The sequence below is a fragment of the Rousettus aegyptiacus genome, unplaced genomic scaffold (genome assembly GCF_014176215.1).
Source record: "Rousettus aegyptiacus isolate mRouAeg1 unplaced genomic scaffold, mRouAeg1.p scaffold_m13_p_1, whole genome shotgun sequence".
NCBI lineage: Eukaryota > Metazoa > Chordata > Mammalia > Chiroptera > Pteropodidae > Rousettus > Rousettus aegyptiacus.
The window spans coordinates 144,025,814-144,048,981 of record NW_023416284.1 but is presented as its reverse complement, the minus strand read 5'-3'; the positions used below and the strand labels follow the sequence as shown (position 1 = coordinate 144,048,981).

General features: G+C 40.2%; 1 protein-coding gene across 8 annotated transcripts in view; it reads left to right on the top strand.

Annotated features, from left to right (window-relative positions):
* The window catches only part of SCML4 (Scm polycomb group protein like 4), a 91,165-nt gene that overhangs the window by 22,914 nt on the left and 45,083 nt on the right, over window positions 1–23,168 (top strand). For 7 of the 8 annotated variants that reach the window (XR_004950827.1, XR_004950829.1, XM_016160200.2 and 4 more), the window contains one exon: window positions 19,862–20,075. The exons of the other annotated variant lie outside the window; for it this stretch is intronic. Coding sequence is in view for 5 of the 7 variants with exons in the window: in XM_016160200.2 (XP_016015686.2) it covers window positions 19,920–20,075 (156 nt within the window). In the remaining 2 variants the exon portion in view is untranslated. The remainder of the gene's footprint in view (window positions 1–19,861; window positions 20,076–23,168) is intronic. 8 annotated transcript variants of the gene reach the window in all.

Genomic DNA, 23,168 nt, shown 5'->3' with positions numbered 1-23,168 from the left:
AAGTTGGAATTCTAGAATTGAAAAATAAAATATAAGACAAAACATTTCTGAGAAACACTAAAGAAGACATAAATAAGTGGAGACATATACTACGTGTATGGGTTGTATGACTCAATATTGGTAAAATTTCCATTCTTCCCAAATTGATTGATAGAGTTAATGTATTCCCAATCCAAACACCAACAGGTTTATTGAGCTTCTATGGAAATTCAAATGTAAATTATGAAATAATCCTGGGAAAGGAAAATAAAGTTGGAGGACTCACACTATTTGATTTTAAGACCTACTATAAAGTAAACATAAGAGTTTGGTATTTAAATAAGTATAGACAAATACATCAATGAAATAGAATAAAAGGTCCAGAAACAGGCTCAAATTCATATGGTTAACTGATTTTGACAAAAGCCCCAAAGCAGTTCAAAGGAGAGAGAAAACTCTTTTCGGCAACCTGAGTTGGGATGATTGACTATAGCTGTGTGTGGGAAGAATGAATCTTGAACCTTATTTCATACCATACACAATAATTAATTTGAGATGAATTATATACCTTAAACTATAATAGGTAAAACCACAGAGCTTCATAATTAGAAAAAAACAGGAGAGTATCTTCATGACCTTGGGATAGAAAAAATGTTCTTGGAGAGGCCACAAACACACTAATCATAAAACAAGGGGTTGCTATATTAAGCTTCATTAAAAAAAAAAAAACTTTGCTCAATGAAAAGCACTAGGTAGATATGGGAGGTGAACATACAGTGTGTGTGTGTGTGTGTGTGTGTGTGTGTGTGTGTGTGTAGCTGTTAAAGTGTACAAAGTATTCATGATCATGAGTAAACTTATTGGATTTCATTAACCAATGTCACCATAAAAAAATAAATTAATTAAAAAAAAACAACTCTAGTTGGAGAATGAATAGTCAAGCCATAGACTTGGAGAGTTTTGTAGTTACATGTATTTCACAAAGAATTTGTATCCAAAATATATAAAGAGCTCCTACAGTGCAATAATAAATAAAAAAGGCAAACAACCCAATAAATATTTGGGCAAAAGACTTTAACAGTCACTTCAAACAGAAGTTATACAAACATACACGTGAAGAGATGCTCACCAACATTCTATGTATCTAGGAAATGCTCATTAAATTCCATCCATTGGACTGACAGTACCCGTATTGATGAGAATATGGAGCAACTGGTCCCCTTTTACACTGGTGCAGTGAGGATGATACAACCACTGGACAATTGTTTGGCAGTTCCTTATAAAGTTAAACACAAATCTCCCTTATGATCCAACAATTCTACTCCTGGGTATTTACCCAAGAAAAGAAAATCATATGTCCACAAAAGACTTGTACATGAATGTTTCTGGCAGATTTATTCAAAATATCTTAAAACTGGAAGCAATCCAAATGTCTATCAACAGGCGAATGGACTAACAGATTGTGATGTATTCATACAATGGGATACTACTCAGCAACAAAGAGAAATGACTTACCGATGTATGCAAAAATATGTTTATGAGCTAAGGAAGAAGCCGGATGCAAAGAGTACATATCGTATGATCCATATATATGAAGTGCATGAACAAACAAAACTCATCTATGGTGATAGAAATCAGAGTACTGGTTGCTTTTGGAGGAGTGGGGCTGACTGGAAAGAGACATAAATGAACTTTCTAAGATGATGAAAATATTTTATATTTTGATCAAAGTATGAATTACATTGGTGTGTTACAACTCATTAAATTACACCTTTAAGACCGTGCATTTCACTGTATGTGAATTGCACCTCAATTAAAAAAAAATTATTTAGGAAATATAAATTTAAATGAAAAACTTCACAAATTATGGTAATATTACAAAAAGAACTTTCAGATTTTCTTTGTATTCCCAGAAAGTATAGAAAGAAAAGTGCCTTAAATTATAGCAAAAGGCTTCTGTAGAAATTCATATTCAAGTTAACATACCACTCTAGCTGGTAAGATAAAAGGCAGTATTTCCCCAAACTGAAAGGTTGATGTATACTACTTGTACTGGATTGAATAATGTCCTCCCCAAATTCATGTCCATCCAAGACCTCAGAGTGTGACTTTAATTGGAATCGGATCTTTTTAGATGTAATTAGTTAGGATGACATTATACTGGATTAGGATGGATCGTAGATCCAATGACTAGTGTAACTGTAAGAAGGCCATGTGGGGATACAGAGACCACAGAGAGCGGTGGAGACCGTGTGACAATGCAGTGATGTAGCTGCAGTGGAGTGATGTAGCTGTTGGCCAAGGAATGCCAAGGATTGCTGGCAACCACCAGAAGCTAGAAAGAGGCATGAAATAGATTCTCAGATTCTTCCGCAGGGCCCTAAGAAGAAATCAACCCTGCCTGACAGCTCGATTTCAGACTTCTGGCCTCCTGACCTGTGAGAGATAGACTTCTGTTGTTCTAAGCCAATTAGTTATTAGTTTGTGCCAATTAGTTATTACAGCACTAGGAAGCTAATACACTACTCAACTAGGTTATCAAAAAATAAAGTTTTAAATATTCCACCATCTGTCTGGTGTACTCGAGTAGATTTTAATTGATAAACTAAACAAAATATATTTTAAAAATACATGCCTTTTCTTGTATACATTTGTATAACATACAAATAGGATATACATATCTACTCTTTGGCTACTTTCTGTTGCTTTCTAATGGAACAATAAATCCTGGAGACAGTTCTCTGTTTGCACACAGAGGAGCCTGCTTGTACCCCTCTGGGGTACTCTGAGAGCAGGGAGCAATTAGTCTTTCTAAAGACTGTACCATATTTCAGAATATGGATTTCCCATGATTTATTTTGCCAGTCCAGTTCAATTAGAGAAAGGCTTATTAAATGCCTCATCCTGGGCGCTTTTATTTAAATCTGTTCCGTGCCATCCAATTCAGTGCAAACCAATTCAATAATTATTTACTGAGTGTCTTCTTTGTGCCTGTCATTCTGCTGTGATTACATCTTTGGTTTCATCTTAATTGACTACTGCTGCCCCTCAAGTCTCATAGCAAAGATACTTCTTGAAAATGTGTTACAAAATATAACAAGAAACTGATAATAAGACCATAGTAAAAAGAGATTGATGTTTGGGATGGATGAAACATTTTTATTTTCCTATACTGACTTTTGTATTTTGATAGGCTCTAATGTCCTTACTTAATGGGGCTTCTTAGATTTGGGATTTGCACCCCCAATAGAAAGGTGCAACTCATCCTGCAAAGAAGTGACAGAAGAAGAGATAAAAGCAGAAAAAAGGGGGCCATGTCTGGTTCACAGTGAGAAAGATACCCTCCTCGAAGCAGGAAGGAGGGGCCCAAATGTCCTGTCCTGCAATTGCTCAGCTGTGTTAAGCATTTGTTTGTCCAGTATGTTTCCCAGTTATTGGCTCTGTGTTTCATGTGCATGCAAGGGCTTCCTGCAGAATAAATAGCCACTGGCTGTAATACACACTATCCCATCAGTTCTTCTTACTGCTAATGTGAGGAAGCACATTAACCACTGCTTTCCCGCTTTCGAGTTAGACAGGATTTTAGGTGATGAGAATTCGGAGTAATCATTCTTTTAACTAATAATGTAGTGTAAATTCTTGATGCAGTGTGAGAGTGGACCACACAGGTGCCTGCTATATCCTGGCTCTGCCTTGTGCTGCTGCTTGGAATAATTTGTCCTTTTTCCACACTAAATGTCCTTAATATTTTCAACTGTTACACAAAGGAAAGTTCCCATATACCCTTCTCCTCTTCTTTTGGGTTTAATATTTACATTAATTCTTGCCCCCAGAAACAAGTGTAAAGCTCCAGATGTTCCGCAAACAATGGGGTTATTTTTTCCCTTGAGCTGGACACTCTACAGTCTATATTCCCATGAGCTTCTTGATAACATGGCCTGCACCACTGTCTAAAGAAGACTTGTCATTAACTAAAATTTCTAGACCTTTTTCACCCAGGAAACCTTTTCTGTAAAGCCTCTCCTGTAGATCTGTGAATGATATATCAGCTATTCTATCTTTAAAGTTTTCATTTGATTGCTTTGGTCCATTCAACTAAAATTTTTGCATCCTAATTCTGTAATTGTAGCATTGGCTGTCTTTCCCAGACTTGTGTCATCTATTTATTTAATAGGATTGCCTTCTAGATCTTCATACATGTCAGCAGAGAGAACATAACTAAAACCAGAGACCTTTGGCATGCCACTAGAGATAACCTGCACATCAGCACTATCATTAGTCATGCAATTTGGAACCTGGGTAGTGTCTCAATAGTTATGATTCCACCCCAAAGTAACAGCCTTCTGCTCACATTCACTATCTGAACCACGAAATAATCTTGGGAAATTTTGTCAGATACATTGCAGTAACAAGACAGCCCATGGTTATAGTCTTCCTCTGATTTCCAACCTAATTCTGATTGGCCCACCTCTCCCGCCAAGTAAATCCAATTAAGATAAGCCTTAAACTTTCAGGGACTTTTTCTCCTGGGAGCCAATGTTTCCCATATTAGTGATTACCACATTCTTTTGCAAGAGCTTATTTATTTGTTTAATAATTAGTTTCATAACTAATTATTCACATTCAGAATCCAACCTTTTTTGAAAATTTGGGTAAAATATGCTCCTCTGCCCTACTTAGTACTTTTTCCCCTTTCCACGATTTCTCGGAAATGTTCAGCAGTGGCTCCGAGACCCCATCTGTAAACACCTGCTGTGCTCGAGGGGTGTTTTGTCTGAGCTCAGAGAAGTTTGAGCTCACTAAAGTGAGGAGAAGCCGCCACCTCTGGCAGGCATTTCTTCTCTTGTCACGTGTTCTGCCACCTCCGGGTTGAGATCCTTCCCCTTTATGCAGCAAACAGAAACAAATTGCCCCTGAGCCCTGCTGGTAGGATAATTCCGTCCTTGATATTGGTCTGAAAAATAAAAATTCGCCCCACGACCCATTTCTGTATTCTGTAGTGCTCTTCATGACCCGCAGCCTGTTCTGCGCTTTGACCACCGCCAAGACTCTCCTTCCTGTTTCCTGCGGGAAGGGTGCAAGGTTTGTCCTAGACCAGGCATGACTGCGGCTGCAGGTACTCTTCCACTTGTGCTTGTCTTGACGTCTTTTTGTATCACAAGTGCCTTGTACCTAGTAAGTGTTCAATAAATACTCATATAGCTGCAGATTTTTAATAGGTAAACTTTGAAAACTGGTTAAACTGCTGTTGCATGGTCTCAGGGGACCTTCAACAAGGGAGAAGATCTGGCAAATTATCCAGGAAAACTGCTTGTGGACTGCTAACCCACTGGAGAGAGAACAAGACAAAGGAGCCATTATTTTTCCCTTTTTTGACCTTTCATTTAGCCGCCAAGAAGTGGAAAGCCACAATTGTATCATTCCCCTCCCTTTCTTTCTTTTTATGAGTCAATCAAATCCTATTTGCTGAGGATTCACTGTATATGAGGCCCCGAAAAGTCACATAAGCTTTTACCCAGCCCAGATTAGGAATTAATAATGTTGACGACTTGTCTCAGGGTGTGCACGAGGCTTCTGGACTTTTTGGTCTTGAGGAGTAAGTAGTCAGCTTTCAAAATGCAACATCTCACAGCCAGAGACAAAAGCCCTGGGAAATGACACTGCTTAGGTCTCAGCAGCTAACTTCTTGTTATCCACGTGCTTGTGGAGAGAGGCTGGGCTGAGCATCAGCTGTGCAAACTGTGGCAAGGTAGGGAGCCTTTCTGAGCCATTAACTCTGTAGATTTAAAGATTCTTCATCTTTATAACGGAGGTACCTAATAATACTTGCCTTAGAGGCTTGTAATGACAATTGAACAAAGTAATATATGCGTGCCTATACGCTTCATTAGTTCATTTATCTATTTGTTGCCTTGTTGGTCCTATGAGCTGGGCCCTGTGCTATAACTGTGTCTACTAGGGTCCACCTCTGAAGTAAGAGGACACAAGTGTGAGAGAAGTCACTGACGAGGGCTGGAAGGATTGGAAATCTTGCCTCAAAGATGGAGTGCTCTGAGGGGAGAGGAGTTTGTTCAAGGAAGACCCAAAGACAAACTTGGCTGTTCTGCTATGGGCTGGCAGGACAGCCTGGTCCACAGAGGTTCTGTCTTTGTGGTTATTGGCCAGACCTCCTTGGGACTGAGTGTGTGCTGTGAGTGCTCCTCCCTCTCAGGTGACCTGCGAGTGCCACCAAGTCAGAGCCATCTGGGAGACGGAGATTGAGAAGCTGTGTATTGGCAACACGCACATGGAGAATTCAGCTCTACTACATCCCAGTGAGACCCCCTGGAAGGGGGCGTGAGTGTGTGTGCGTGCGTGCGTGCGTACATGTGTGTATGTGCAAGCTGGAACTCGAGGAGACATGATGACCCGTAGGGGGTCTGCTTTTCTTCCCTTCACCTGAGAGTGGCTGGGTTCACCTATATGTCCCCACTGGGTTCTGCATAGGGACAAACACAGAATAGGTGCCCAGATAATATTTTTGAATGATTGAAAGGATGCATGAGGGGATAAAAGTTCATTGCTGGCCATTGCTACCCTTTTGAGGCTAAGAATGTCTTTTTTGGCCATGGCCTTTCAGCATTGTAAGGCCTGCGGGCCCACCAGGCTGTGCAATGGTGGCCATCGGGATCACTGGTCAGAGAAGCAGTGATGCCCCCATGTCCTTATTGGGCTGACGCTGTGACCGCACCTAACAGGACAACTGAGAAGCCTTGTGACCCTCAGTGATCAGAAACAAATTAGGACTGTGTTTGGTTTTTCCTTTCTTTAAGTTAGAAACACAAACACAGAGGAACGTCTTCCTGTACTCCTCGTTCCAAACCCTCCTTCCCTTTACCCACTCTATTTCCAGACCTGGTGGTAGTTTACATTCCTAATATTTGAAGATACTGGGGTCTTTCTTTGTGAAATAATAGGCGGAAGGCATGCGTCAGTGTGAAGTGACTGCCTGTATAGATGATGGATGGTGACAGGGCCAGGTACCAAGTACCCTGCCTTTCCCCCCAGCCTCACAGCCTTCTAGAGAGCTCTGAAATCTCCGATGCCAGGGTGTCAGTAACTGCTTCCCCCTGTGAGATGGGTGTCATCTAGCCAGGAGACAAGACTACTGTGACGTTCTGCAGGAAGGGATTTGGAGCGTGGCGTTCTCTGGATCAATTTGGGTGTATTTCTTTAGCTTAGTAAATGAAAATAAATGATTTTTTTGTTGTGTGTTGTCTTTAGGGGACTTGCAAACAAGTCGGTTGGAAAATAGAGTTCCTATTAACTGTCCTTCGCAGAGGAACCAAAAGATAAGAATCATTTGTCTGGGCACAGTAGTTAATTTACATCACATGGGGCTTTACAGATAACGACGGGCTCTCATGGTCATTTTCTCATCAGATCATTGAGGCAGCCTGGTAATGTGACCCTGACAAGAACTGGTGTCTCTATTTGACAGGTCAGGGCACTGATACTCACGAGTCACACTGCTGCTCTACTTACTTATCACCGTGAGTCAAAGCCAGCTCTCCCGATCCTTATTTGCTGGCCCCTGACCACCTTCTCTTCCCACTGGCCCCTCAACCACAGAAACATGGTGCTTGTCTATTGGAAGAGCAAAGATTTCAGCTAACAAACATGAAAAAACAAAATCAGTTTCAAGATAACTATGCACTTGCTCTTGACTTTCACCTCTTAAATGCATCTCTCCATGACTCGCACAAGAGGGGAGGATGTTGGGTCCTGATTATTTTCTGCTGACTGGTCCAAGGTGGTGTATCTTTCTTAGACAGTGAGTTTTTCAAGGGCAAATATTGAGTTGCTGCGTCTCATTACATAGTGCCAGTAGAGTGCCTTAGATACTTCAACATTTTGCAAAGAGTAGCGTAATGAAGATATCATAGTTACATATTTCTCAACTTCATTTTGAACAACTGTGTTCCTGAAAATTTGAGTAAAAATGTTTGCGTTGGAAATATTGCTGCCTAAAAAAGCCCTGTGTGAATCCTTGAAGAATTCACAAATCCCCAAGACTGGTGAATGGATTTGCACCATGCAAGGCATTGATTTAGAGTGTTGTGATTTGTGTTATTTGAATCTTGTTGTTTCAATGTTAAAGCTTTAACACTTTTTCTTAGCAAAGTATTTTAAAGGAATCCAGGTGTACGATTGGTGTATATTATAAAAAATCGTCTTGAAAAGAGTTTCTTTGTAGATAAGATTGAACCAGAAACAACCAAAACACCAAGCCACCAGTGCTTTCTCAAAACTGAATGTAAAGTATAAATAGAGAACAAAACAGGAAATAGTGGTTTGCAAAAAAAGAAACACTTGTACCTGCCCTAAAAAGTGCCATTCCTTAAAGTGTACAATGCGAGTTTAGAGACTGATAGAAAGTCACTGACTCCACCTCTCAACAGAGACAAGTGTCTTCCAGCAACCGTTGCCTTACTACTCCCCACGATACTCTTTAATAACCTTTTAAAAAGTCTGGATCATGCTGTACGTCACAGGCACTCATTCCATAGCGTGCTCTTCTACCCACCCGGTCATCATGAGGTCGGCCAGTTGGTTGAGGTGCCTTATACCACCTGAGCTTTTGCTGTGTCAGTGCCATCTCTTCGTATCCTACAAGGACTTGGGAGATATGGCTTGAAGGGTTGGGCTTCCCTCCTGTACTTCCTAACCAGCTCCGTTGCAGGTTCCCGCATGCTCTCTCGGGCTGACCCCAGGAGGCAGCTGTAGGGATTTGTACGAAAAGCCCTTTGGTGTACTTTGAGTTCTACCTACTAATGAGTGATCTCATGCAACCTCTCAGGGCCTCGGTTCATCATCTGTAAATCCAAGGACGATCATACTTACCATCATAGAGTCATGAAAATTAATAGAGATGAAGTAGGTGAAGGTTCATCTTGACAGCATATGGTGCACTGTGTCTTCCTGGAGTGGCTTTATTTTTAGAAAGCGGCTATCATGGGGAAGAGTTCTGAACCTCATGGTGGCAAGTACCCTGGGCTGGATCCTGCTGCCTCAGTGCTAGGGACTGGGAGGAGTCTAGGAAGAGGGCCTGGCTTACTGGTCACTCATTCATTCATATATCATTATTCAATAAACACCTGCTAAGTCCCTAAGATGTGCCAGATGCTGAATTAGGCGAGATATATGCTGCTCCTTCAGGGAGCTCTCGTATATTGGGAAAGACAGACAAGGTTACAAATAAAGAGAATGACATGTTAGAGGCTGATGCCTTTTGGGGAGAGTATAGAGCTATCTCTTGAAAAGCTGAGCAAAATTCAAGTAATACCACTTCTCTGACTCCACCTTTAAGTGGGGCACCAAGTTAGAAGCTTCTAGGGAGACTTATTGCGATTCATTTACTTATCTTGAGTTCTCTTTCTACCTTCCATCCAGATTAGAGGCAGGTCAGTTTTGTTATTATGTTAAAGCCCATGAGAACCCCCTGGAATGAGTGAGGAGCAGGTAATGGGGGGAAACCTCAGGGGTTACTTATAGGAGACCCCTTGAGCTTGGATGTTCTTTGGAGTCAGTAGTGAAAGAGGGAGGGTACAAGGCTCCGTTAGGCAGTGCCAGGAGGCAAGGACCTGGTGAGGGTGAGGTGGAGAGGAGCTGGAAGGTCCTAAACTCTGACTTTCCCTTCCTTGTCCTGTGACCCCCGAGAATCTCAGCCCCACAGGACCTCTTCTCTCTGAGTGTCCTGGGCTCTTTGGTCCTTATCTTTGAGATACTAGTTGTCTCAGAACTGTCTTCCTTTTATAACATATCTCTTCTCCCTTACCAAATGGTTAGCTTCTCAAAGACAGGAGAAGAGTGTAGGAAACTGGCTCTGCCATGGCACCCCAACCACCTTGAATGTCTCCCCAGAGACCACGCAGGCAAGGCTTGTGGGTAGCTGATCTAAGTCTTGGCAGAATCCCTGTGATCCTTCCGGCATGAGAGCATGGGAAGCCCGTTTGCCACTGGCTTCCCTATCTGCGCAAGGGGCTGCTGTAGGACAATTTCTCATTGCCTCTTGGGTGTTGATGAGCTGTGAGGCTTTTTCCTGGCTTTCCCTCAGGGAAAAGCTGCAGGCTGTAGAACTGCTACTCTGCAGCATGATGGCTCTTCTCATATTGCTGTCGCCTGGCCCCTTTTTTCTTCTGTGTTGTCCTGTGGGACAAGGGACAATGGGGGAGTCCGTCTCTTCTTGCTTTTGCTGTCTAAATAAGTAAGAAACTGTCTAAACCTAACATTTTGTTGTCTCTTTACCTACAAATCTTGGGGTTTTGTTTGACAGGGAGTTCAGAGATCTAAACTTGTATAGATGAGATGTCTGAGGCCCAGAGAGGTTAAGTGATTAGGAGTAGAGCCAGGACTGGAGTCCAGCCCCTAAGTTCAGGGTCATTTTCACCGGCACCTAGTTAGTATGCTTGATGTGCTATGAGTACTTATGGAATGGTTGCTGGTCTAGTCCGTCACGTCACTGGGGTTCTTAGCATTCTGGTCAGTGCAGATGTACACTACCGTGGCACATGAGGAGTGTAGTACCCACGGACTGGCTGTTGCTTTGCAGTCCTTTCAGAGTTGAGAGCACCTGGGCATCCCACCATCCACAGCTAGTGCAGCTGGCCCCGGCTGACAAACAGCTGCAGATAGCAGAGTCACTCATTCATTCTTCTCTACAGTATGAGATGGTAGATTAGGTTTATTTGTTTTTCTTTTTTGGATACACACAAAATACAAAGGTAGAAAACAGCATGCAGAGAAAAGTCTCTCCCTCCAGCCCTTAGAACCGCAGTTGCCCCTCCTTTCAAGAGAGGACTGCTATTATTTTTAAACACTTACAGATAATTTTATGTACGTATAGGTATATACGCATGCATATGTGTGTACATGTTTGTAACCTGTATCTTCCTCATTTGCCATGTGATAGCATGCTATACATGCTACTATGTAAATTTAAACATTTATGTTGAAGATTATTTTTCTCTGATTTTTCTTGGCTGTGATTTTGCGGACTACAGCAATGGCAGAGAGCATCCTATCTCCTTCCTCTTCTAGATTCCTTCTCACAACCCATGGGTTTGCATGTAGGCGCGTCCCCAAGTGTGACCACATTTAGACAGACTCTATCTGGAAAGATAAGACATTTCTAAAACAGACCTTCTTACAAGGTTCTCATTCTTCCCAGTCATTAACTGACCTTCCCAAAGGGCAGACAGATACCATTCTCTTCCATGTCTGTCTGCTGGGGTCTAACTAGGAAATCTCTTTAGTATATAAGGTTCTGGGTATTTAATGCTGAGAAACACTCATACAGTGATGAAAGAGAAAAAATGAGACTGGACAGCTAACCACAGTCCCTGTGGTTGCAACCACCCCTAGGCTAGAAGGACAGAGGGAGGAGGTGGTGTAGCAGAAGGCAGGGCCAGGTCACCCAGCACAGTGTGGGATGCTGTGGGCCTCCCTGGTAGGAGCTAGAGCCACAGAAGAGAAGCAGTTCCTAACAGAGACCTTATAAAGCAAAGAGAGAGGGTGATAACTTTCCTGGTTTCATTCATGCCAACTCCACGCTCCAAACTTATACCAGCACCTCCCATTGGGAAAACCCAGTCAGCAGCCTGCTGTCACAGCAACCTCAGAAAACAGCTTTGGGGAGCAGCCCCCTCTCGTACAGAGAATTGCAGGGGTAAGGTGAAGAATGGAGCTGAAAGAGAGAGGCCCGGGGCCAGCCCTCAAAGTCTCTAGAAGGTTGTCTTCTGAAAGGAGGTCATCTGAAGGGGAAGGTCTGTCAGTGTAGAGGACTCAACTGCAAGGGAACGGGTGGACAGCTGAAACAAGAGGTGGCCGCCCATCTCTTCTGGGCCTGGCACCTGCTTTCCCTTGCTCTGTGATGACCACGTTCCAACGAGCTGCTCCAGGTCAGTGGGCCCAGATGGTGGTGCTGGAGTTACAAGCAGCTTCTCTCTTCTTCCTGTGCTGGCTGAGGGGACTGGCAGGTCCCAGAAAATAGGTAGATTTAGGATATAGCTGAGTCACTGCCCAGCCGCTGAATTATTCATACCTCTGTAGTGTGCCTGTCACTCCTGTGTTCAAATGTCATAAAGTTTTTCCAAATCCTGCAGGTTGTAATGGGTGTTTCCTCCACTTCACTATGCATATTCACTGCTCCACTTCACTATGCATATTCACTGCTCTTGCTATGTATATTTCCTCCTTCTCCTTAAATATATGAGTCTTGGCTCTCTATCACCCTGGCTGCTGTACCCTTACTAGGTGCAGGGAAGGTTCCAGTATTGGGGGGAGGGACTTTTATAAGCTCAGGTAAGAGTGGAATGGATTTGACAGGCTTTTAGAGTCTACCCTCATAGCAGATGGCCAGTTATAAGGACACAGGAAGCCCCTGCACCCTACCCAACAGAGTCGGGAGTTCTACCTGTGAAGAAGGAGACACCTGTGTCTTGAACTCTCCATATACTTACTAGGCACATCTAGAAGCTTCATCTCTTCCAGGCTGAGTAAACAAGTCTGCACATTACAACTCCTCTAAAGACATCTGACAGACTCATCACTGTTGACCATTCTATTGGACCCGCTTACTATGTGTGACAACTGGGCTTTTTGTTCCTGGGTCAGTTTCTATTTTTCCAGGACAATTTGGCTTATTTACAGTTTCTCTGTACTCACCCTTGTCTATTTAGACAGATAGAGGCAAGAGCACATCAGTACTTAATGGAACAAAATACCTATAGATAAACTCTTTCGTACGTACTAGAATCAACAAAAATAAATACTTTATTCTATTCACACTTCTTTTGTATTAAAATGATTACAACTAGAGTTTGGTGTACTTTATCATAGTCTTCTGAGACTCATAATTTCAATTTACTGTGTTACGATTGTTATTATTATTGATTCATAAATTGTTACAACTTGCTTCTTTGTCCTCTTAACACTGTCCCTGATATTCTTAAAATCATCCTTGTTCTGGTAATAATAAGATGTTCCAAGGGAATCCTAACCTTTCTCTTTCTCTCTCCACCAGCTACGGAATCTCTAAGGAGTCCTGGTTTTATTTAGAGTGGAGGACAGTACCAGAGAGCAAAATGTGAGCATTAGGACTGAGTGTTGGCTTTGGCTTCTGTTGGCCCAATTGTAGTGTCAGAATTGGGGGAAAAAGTGTGCTAAGGGAGTGTGTTTTACCCATTTAACAGATTGTATTGCTGTCCCTCTTCTTATGGTATAAAGGTTTCATTAAAGTATTCTATCATATTGACATATTTATATCCAAAATTAAGAACTATGAATGTGCACCTGTGACCCCAGTTGTGGGTGATTGACCTAGGTGAGGTGGGTAAGCTGCATGGTGAATGGTATTGTCACAGGTGCCAGGAACACTCTGCAGGTTCAGTATTGCACCTAGTGCTGTAAAGAGCAAAGTGACATATGAAACACGGCTTCTGGCCTCCAGGAATGTACAGAAATCATTTATATGCATGAAACAATGAGAAAACTCTATAAACCATCATTTAACCAATGCTTGCTGAAACTGGAAGTATAAGCAATAGGTGATGAAGGAGTTGAGAGAAGCAAGAGATGAGTGTGTGGAGAAGCAAGATGGCTTGGCCACCTTGGAGAATGGTTGAAGTTTTAGATATATGCCAAGGCCCGTTATCACTGGAAACCACCTCACATACAGACCTAAGCAGCATGTGGAGTGTGAGTATTAGGGCACATACGAGGCCGTTGGCAAAAGAATGGTAGTAGAGACATCGGCTTAAGGTAAATTCAACGTAGTGACCAAGGATGAGAGAAAATAGGATTCTGGTTGTACTTTTGAAATGACAAGACGAAGAGCATTACACCAAGGTCAGGAACCCATTCCATGCAGTTAATAGAAGGAAATAATTTAGAGTCCATTAGGAGTCTAGAGATCCTTGTAACTACCACCCCTTAATGCTTTTAGAGACAACAGAAAGCCATTGATCCTGCTTACAGTCTGGTTGGCCCGCCCTTCTCCATGTACCACCTACACGTACCTGCTCTATCGCCAGCTCTGTTAATTTAGCTTGTTCTCTTTGCCTGGGACAATCCTATCTCTGATATTACCTTCTTATGTTTTTCCTGTCCTCGCTTCACTCCTCTCAGCCCTGTTAAGAGAACTGATTTCTTTCCTTCTTGGTGTTCTCGTAGCATTTCGTATGAAACCTCCGTTATGCCATCTATCTTAAATATTATTATTGCTTCTTTACCTACCAGCTTCTCTATGATCGGTGAATATATTAGGAGATGTGTCTTATTTATTCTCATCTGTAATCCAAGTGCCTAAGCACAGTATTTGACACTCACTGCATAGTCAACGGATATTTGTTGGATGAATTAATAAATGAATGAGTGGATGCATGAATAAATGCTGCAAGTGACTCGGTGACATTGGTATATGCTTTGGATTTGGTGATTCATTGCTCTTTACCTCAGTGAAGCACTATTAGCCAGGACCTTAATTTATATGCATTAAATTTACAAGACTAACAGGTAACATGTCATCCCAAATTCATAGACCAGATCTCAGTTTCTCTTGATTTCAGTTGTACTATTTCTAGACGAGCCTTGTTTTGGTAAGAAGAGTGTGACTCAGGAAACCAGCAACAAATTACCTGATTTGATGTGTCAAGCCAGGACTTGACAAACGTCAAACTTGGAGATTCAGAGACTGATTGTTAGGTTGTGCTAGGGACAGAATTTTTTTGATGTTTACTAAAGTTTTTTGCTTCAAGATGGTTTCCAAACCTGACCTGAGTTGAGGCAATCCATATTCACCAACGTCCACAATTGAAAACAGAGAAATTTAGTGGTATCGCATATACCTTCAGGGTTTTGACAGTTCTCAAATGATTCATACATTTGATTATATCAAATTATGTATCCACGGCCATGCTAGGATGGTTTTGGATAGCATTTGAGGTCTCCGAAGGTCTTTGGAGATGAGGAAAAATCTTCAGGGGAAGAGCACTAACGCAGCTGCCACCTGGTCCCTCAGTGAAAGGACCTAAGAGGATGAGGGTAGTGAGCTTGTTCTCTCAGGGGTCCAGTGAAGCACCCTGTTTACTATCTATTTATTGACATCTTTTTTAGTTCTGAAAATCTTCTGTAATATCTTGTATGATGAAGTCTTTTTTTACCTTTTTGTTATAATTTGTTTAAGATGTTAAAGCCGTGGCCAGCAGAGTTCTGTGTTTCAGGAGCCAAAACCATTAGAAAACAAGAAAACAAAAGGCCATCTAAAGAAGCACAAATTTCCAATAGAAACTTCCAGAGAATGAGAGTTATTCACTCATTGTTAATTTTTCTTTTTATATTATTTTTCTATCTGTGGTTAAAAAATTCAAGCAATATAAAATGGTACAAAGAAGAAAGCAAAAACAGCTTTCAATATTTTACTGCTCAGAGACAATGACCATCAGCCTTTTGATTATTTTTCCCAGACCTCTTTTTATGCCTAAACACATGCAGATTTATCTATATCTCTTTATGTAAAAATATATGAATAGAATCATACTATATATACTATTTCATAATCTTCACATATGCATGCATGTATGTATATACACACATGTATACTTAAATTATAAAGTATTCCACTTAGCAATGTGAAATAATTTAAACTAAGGCAGTCTCGACAGACATTTTGATTGTTTTCAGTATTTCGCTATTATAAACAAGGTGAAAAAAATATCCTTGGCCACATATCTTTGTGTTCTCAGATTATCTTCTTTGGAGAGATCTCACTAACAGAGTATTGTCAGGCTTATTCACATTTTTCTGTTTAATAAGTGTCAAGTGATATCTCAATTTATGTTCTTGAGAACTTACCGGTAAAACTTAGAATCTTTTCTTGTGATAATTGATCACTTACTTCTCTTTTCTTTTCTTTCTTTTTTATTTTCATGAATTGTGTCCTTTGCTCAATTTTTCTATTAGTGTGTTCTTTGTATTTGTTGGTTCATATGTAGCAAATAGTTTCCTCAAAGTTTTATTTACCTTCAAACTTTTTCATGATGTTACTTTTGATATATGAAAGTATTTGAGTTTTATGTAGTTATTTCTATCAGTCTTCCCATTTCTACTTCCTGAGTTTACCATCACACTTAGAAAGTCTATTGCCCCAAGGGTATAAAAATGTTGAGCTATATTGTCTTCAGTACTTCTTAATGTTTCTTTTATTATTATTTTTGTATATTAGTCTTAGATATCTCTAGAATTGATATTGCTGAAATATAGCTTAAATTTTATTGATTTATAAATGCCAGTCATCATAAATCATTTATTGAGCTTTCCTGTGTTGATATAAAATGGTCCTAAATTTTAAACTGATGAAAACTTAATATATGTTTAATTTCTGGACTAACTTTTACATCGATCTGATTGCTTACTCCTGTAGCATACTGCTCTTTGTTTTTCCCATAGTAAATGATCTATTTGTTTTGCCTAAATCCTTATAGATTTTTTTCTATTGCCTTTAAGTATTATTTTTATTAAGATTTATTGTTATTCATTCTTAAAGAAATTTTCTTAAGAGACAGAGATCCTCTTCATTCTGGAAGAGAGCCTTTTAATACATCTTTGAGTATTTTTCTTTTCTGTTACTTTTGATCTTTTCTTTAAACATATGATAAATGGTCACTATCTTCCATAGTTGTATTTTCCCTAAGAAATTTCCATCTGCCTTATTTCCACTGCATTCTAAGATTCCAAGAATTTGGACTCTCTTACTTTGAGTATAGATCTATGCTATTTTTACTTTTTAAATTGTTGTTTTTCATGTCTTAATTTTGGAAAAGGAAGTTTGGGGGATTTTAACTTTTGCTACCATCTTTTCAAAAATCTGTTATTGAAAGATTACTTTCAAGTAAGTGTTTTTCCCCAATTTTTAAAAATTATTCCAAGGAGACATTTAGAGAATTTTCCATGGTTAAAATAACCTCTTCGATTTTTAAGTCATCTATCTTGTTACTTAAAACTATTTATTTGTGATAAGGAGTTGGGTAACAGTATCTTTCTGACTAACAGATGAACTATACAATCATTTAGATGTGGTGAATTGGGAAGATTTCCTCTCTCCAAGTATCTCTCCAGTTATTGAGATACCTAGTATGCCATCAAAATCGTTCGCTGTTGCTCCATTAGCATGAAATTTGTTATCAGATATAGTTATCTGGAAGGTCCTTCATAATCCTAAAATGGATGTGCTTCTATGGAAAGAAATGGAAAATAACACAAGTCCTGGTTTTTCCTGCCAATAGGGAGAGATAAGTAGAACCACAGAAAACCTCAGTTTAAAATATGATTTTCTTCTGAAGAAATTTTTTTGGCATATTGAGGAATTTGGGGATAGTTAAGTATAATTTTGAGTGATACAGACTTTCAGGATAATGTGCTTATTAATTTGTTTTCTTCAAAACCTATTCGACAAGAAGAGTTTTGTGAGGGAGTCTCTCACTTAGCAGAGCATCCCGAGTTACCAGTGAAGAAATGCAGCAACTGACCCTTCAAGAAGACTCTCATTTCCAGGAGAGAAAGGAGATTCGATGCCTTCTCTGATCATGGTTTTTTTCTTGTCGACTTTTGATCTCGATGTCAGTAGATACTTTGCTGACCTCTTTAGAGGCAAGATAGAAAGGTAGAGAAACATGTCTTAGACTAGGAAAAATGCCTGTTTCTAACATAAACTAATAAGATAAACTAATAATGAAGGAGAAACGTAATTATGATAGTTTAAAATGGGACTCAAACCAAGTTTCATATAGCAAAAATCTTACTGGATAAATTTTGGTGGTTCTTCAATATTTTTGAACATCTCTCTCTCTCTCTCTTTCTGAAAATGAATATTTTGGATATTTGTTGGCATTGTAGAGTACAGACATTAAGTATAGAAATAGAGTGATGTTCATTGTTTACATGTTGATACGTTTATCTTTGTCGATCATAATTCTTTGGCTTTAATATGTCTTTGATTATATCATGTGTCATTATTTCATGTAGCACTAAGAAAAAATGCTCCCTATGGCAGGGGTCCCCAACCCCCAGTCCATGGATCGGTACTGGTCTGTGGCCTGTTAAGAAACAAGCCTCACAGCAGGAGGTGAGCAGTGGGCAAGAGAGTGAAGCTTCATCTGTATTTGCAGCCGCTCCCCAGTGCTAGCGTCACTGCCTCAGCTCCACCTCAGATCATCAGGCATTAAATTCTCATAGGAGCCCCAGTCCCTGGTGCCAAAAAAGGTTGGGGACTGCTGTGGGCCCATGGGATTCTGATGGGCTTACAATGCTGTAGGGTACGCCCTAATTTCAGAGATGTTAATGTGTGAAAAATACGCATCTTAGAATTAATGAAATATGGTATTTTTCTTAAACCGACAAAAACAGGGAAAATTGATATCCTTAACAACTTGTCGATCTATCTGAATTATTTAACAACGCAGTCAATAAATAAGTTTATTCTTTAAAGTTTTATTTACTGGGTATAATATTTCCAAGAACAATCAAGATTATTGATAGAATATTGTTATTTTTCAGAGAATTAACAAAGTGAATTTAAATTTATAAAAGATGTCCAAAATTTCACCCAGATTTTTTAAAAGAATTTCCATTATTTGATATTTTTTTCCCTGAGCAAAAATAATCTGGTACCTGCAGTCCCGCCCAGACCAGTGTGTAGGGACTGCTTCTATTGGCTTTTCTCTCTTTTTCTGCAGCTTTTTGAGCAAGAGCCTCTCATTTCTACTGTCAATTACCACTAATTCTCAGAAATAAATTTTATGACCTAATATCACTTCTGAGCTAGAGTCAAAAGTTCTGTCTCATTTATCACATTTTGGAACATTCCAGGAAGTCTGACCCCTGAGCCGAAGGTACAGCCGTTTTCTGGGTTGGGGTCCATCAACTACCTCTTGCTGCAAGATTTAGCTAACTGTACTAGAGACACTTGTTATTATTATTTTTTTTTAATGTTAAGAATATTATAGTACGTGGGTATCTGCTTGGAAGAAAGAATTCGTTCATAATGAACAGTTACCCATAGTCCACCATCTTTGCCATTGTTAATATTTTAGCGCATTTCCTTCTACTTTTTTACTGTGTAAATTTTTGCATAATTGAGATCATTTTTATGTGCAATTTGTGTGATGACTTTTCATTCAGCGTCATGTCATTAAGAGTATTTTAAAAGGCTTTTAATTAGTCTTTTGTTTTATTCTGCAGATAAATCAACTATTCTATTGCTTGTTATTTGAGCTATATACATTTTATTTTTGCAATTCTAAATCATGTTAAAAAGAACATTTCTGTATGTAAATCTCTGTCCACAATTTAATGGGGGACATAATTAACTTTAATATAATTGATTTGTACTCTTAAATTTCTTTCATGGGAAAAAAAGGTCATAACAATTTATAACCCAACCAAAGGGGTAGGAATGAATATGAGATAATGGCTGCATTTATTTAATATTATTATTATATGAGTTCAAAGTTGAACTAACTGGGGAACATGAGACACAGAGTCTTGTGTCTTGCTGCTGGTGACACTGTCGATTGTATCTGGAGCTGAGAATCTATCGTCTTCTACACCTAGCCAGTATCTTCCCCACTTCACTATAGTCCCGTGAAAAATTTGCTATCCTTGGAGTTATACGAGGGACCCAATGGCACTATAAAAGCTCCTAGTAGTGCCTGGCTCTCTTGTATTTGGTCTTCCCCTCCAATAAAGAGTAGGCTGGCCAAAATAACCAAACCAGATCTATGTTTGCCTTGCAAACCAAACAAACACTTCTGTTTTTGTTTTGCTTTGTGTCTGGACTAATTCTTAGCACCTCTTCTGCCTGTGAGCGCTTGTCACTTCCTTCTGTAAGACTGGCACCAGCAGAAATGCAGTCTCAGAGGATCCCTGGGAGAAAGCGAGGCCGACCCCCACTTCACTCAACACCTGTGAAGATGGCAGTTCATAACCTTTATTCTGCTTCAGCTGGTTCTTTACCAGCAGTGAAGATCCCAAAGAAAAGAGGGCGGAAACCCGGGTACAAGGTACGGCTTCATCATCTTTCTCCAAAGTGGTATTGGGCTGGGGTATGGGTGCTTGGGCAGAACTCCACTGCACAGTGTGATGAAAGGTTGGGAGCTGGGTAGAGACAGGATCAATAAGCTTCTGTCAATGGAGCATGTGGTGGACGAGGCCTCATTGTTACAACGTGGCACACAATGCGTGCTGTCGCTGTCGTGTGCATTTTTACAAGTGGAGAAAGCAAATTACACCAGATGGGGAAAGTTGTAAGGCGAGCAGATTTTCGGGTCAGAGCCACACACACATTGTTCAGCCTCACACCTAAATTAATGTTTCAGGCACTGAGCTTTCCCCTAACTGTGCCTGTTAGGGTGGCTCTTGAAACCACTTTCCAGAACTCACTTGTCACTTATTTTAGTAGAAGCAGATGATATCCCTGAGCCATTTAAATTAATAATGCAAGCAGACTTGTGTCAAAGGACATTGAAGAATTTTCCCTAATAGAGCGTCAACAAAGGGAACTCATGGTAAAAACACAGGGTGTTAATTCATAGCTTCCTGCCTATAAAATTTGCTGATGTCAAGTTTGGCTACTAGGAGGCATATCAGGCAAAATTAAAATCCCATGACCCTTTTAAGAATCAATGATTTGGAGAGGGTGAGGGCTGGAGAATAACTTCCCTGATACAACTGCAATCACTAAAGCAACCCAGACCCGAGGATTAGCTTCTCCTCTAAGATGTTTCTCAAGATGCTACTGGAGAGGAAAGACTGAGCTTGTTCTCTGCAACGCTTTCAGGCATTAGAAAATGAGCTCTTGAAGTTTTCCTTCATTTACTTTCCTTGAAATAAAAAGCTTATGTTTCCATCTCGAGATCTGAATAACTCAAACCAAAATGCAAATTGGCAATTAGCTCCTGTATATTCAGGAAAATGTATGGAAATTATTTCAGGTCAGCAGAAAGACAAAGCTTTGGGAAAACTGGTAACGATTCAGCCTTTATCCCTTTGGTTCTCTGCAGTTCTTCCAACTGCTGTGAAATAAAAACTGTAGATGGGGGTGGGGTGGGGGTGGTCATTGGTTTTAGTAAATGAAGCTTTTACTCAGCTATCTCCTGAGGTAAAGTTTTCTGTCACTGGTTATTTTTCTAGCAAAGAGAGCCTCCTTTTTATCATGGGCACATTGGCTTCAGGATTGTGTCTCTGAAGCTGGCACAGGGCAGGTCTCCCTACTCAGCTACCTGCATAGTTGCCGGAGTCTGGGAATTGAATCTGGAAGGCTGGAGCCAGGCAACCTTTCTGTTTATAGAGCCAGGGAACAAATCCAGGATCTGAAGAAACACACTGAAAACTTTTCTTCTTCTGTTTGGCCTTTCTCCTACTCCCCTGGGAGCTGTGACCCAAGAATAAAAATTACTGACAGACACAGCATTTCTGGGGCCAGGAAAAATGGAAATTCACTTCATGGAATGAACCCGACTTTGCAATTTTCCTGTCTCCTTAAAAGGGCGGTTTTCACTGCTCCTAACACTCAGAGACACCTCAGGGCAGGAAGAAAGCTTTTGGGAGGGTTAGCCGACCATACAGACCCTGCAAGAAGCAAGCAGATCTTGAAGCCATGCCTCCCAGGGTTTCTTTTCTGGGGACAGCTGGCCATAGATCTTCCTTGTGTCTGCCTTCCATATATTTGGGGAGATGTGTGGGAATTATTTCAGGTGAGCAGCTCCCAGACAACTAAGCCATGGACTTAGTGTTCAAAAGAATAGCTACCAACCAGGCGTCAGTCTGCATGAAGTTCTCATGATGACATGAGAAAAATAAGAACCATTTGAAAGTCTCATAAAGCTGAAGCAATTCCACTTAAAGGATTATTCTTCATTCTGAAATATCTGCTTTCTACTATTTTGGTGTTAAAGTTTATTATTTTATTTTATTTTGTTTTATTTTATTTTAGTGTTGTATATATTGTCAGGAATTGGCAAGATAAAGTTGACAGCCTATTAAGTCTTTCTAGTTTTATTTTGACAATTTCTTAGACATTGAAGCCCCATTTGCCATTAACAAAAAGGTTTTAATTGTAGAGAAGCCAGAAAAGAAACTGTACCGTTTCATTCCATTTACCAAATAGCCACTAATTTGGCGATTTTAACGATCTGGACACAGTTGAGGAGCCGGAAGCTGTCAAAAAGAATCCTGAGCAAGCAGAATAAGATATTAGTTGGTCTACCATTAAAGATCTTGTATTTTATTACTAAGAAAATGCTTTCAAGTGCTCCCTGAGTCTCTTTACCTTTACTATAGACGCATTTCTTGCAAGCTCAATTATAGCCATTTATTAACAACTTTAGATTTAAAGGGGAAGATATTTGAGGGGAGAAGCCTTCACACACAGCTGGACACCAAGAGGATAATAACAATTATCATTATAATTCTATGATAATATAGTAATAATATAGAACAATAAACTATACAATGTTATCAATATTATAAAATAATAAATAACAATATAATTTTGTCATATCAATAATAACGTCGTGGTATATTTACACTAACAATATTATCATAATAAAATGATAAGTTTTTGCGCCTTTGTCAGGCTCGTCCTCAGGAGGTTCTTAGAACATCTGGTTGTACTGACTGTATCACAGGTCTACGCTGTTTGAGCTTGTCACTTCTTGCCTGGTGCCATACCGAGCTGCTCTGTTAATCACTGCCCCTGCACATGTGGGCACTCTCTCCAGTCTACGTAAAGCACAAGCCTCTCCCTTAAGATCCAAGCACAGCTAACACAGGCTGCGACATTTAACCCCTTCTCTGAGTCTTGAGAATAACATAAGTGAATTACAAGCAGGAAAGGAAGAGTTCAACCAGCAGCTAGATGTCAGTGCTCCAGAGTTCATAGGTCATGCCTCCTCCTAGGGCCCATCTGGTCATCTCTTTCTTGGTCTCGGCCGGCAGCATCATTGCTGGGACATGCTCACTGCTGTGAAAACATTTTATGGCCTTACTGTCCCTTCTCGCCCTAGTCAAAGGAAGCAAACACCTCTTAACATTGTATTTTCTCTGAAGTGCTGTGCTCTGACTGCCATGAAAAGAGCCTTCTTCATAATCAAACA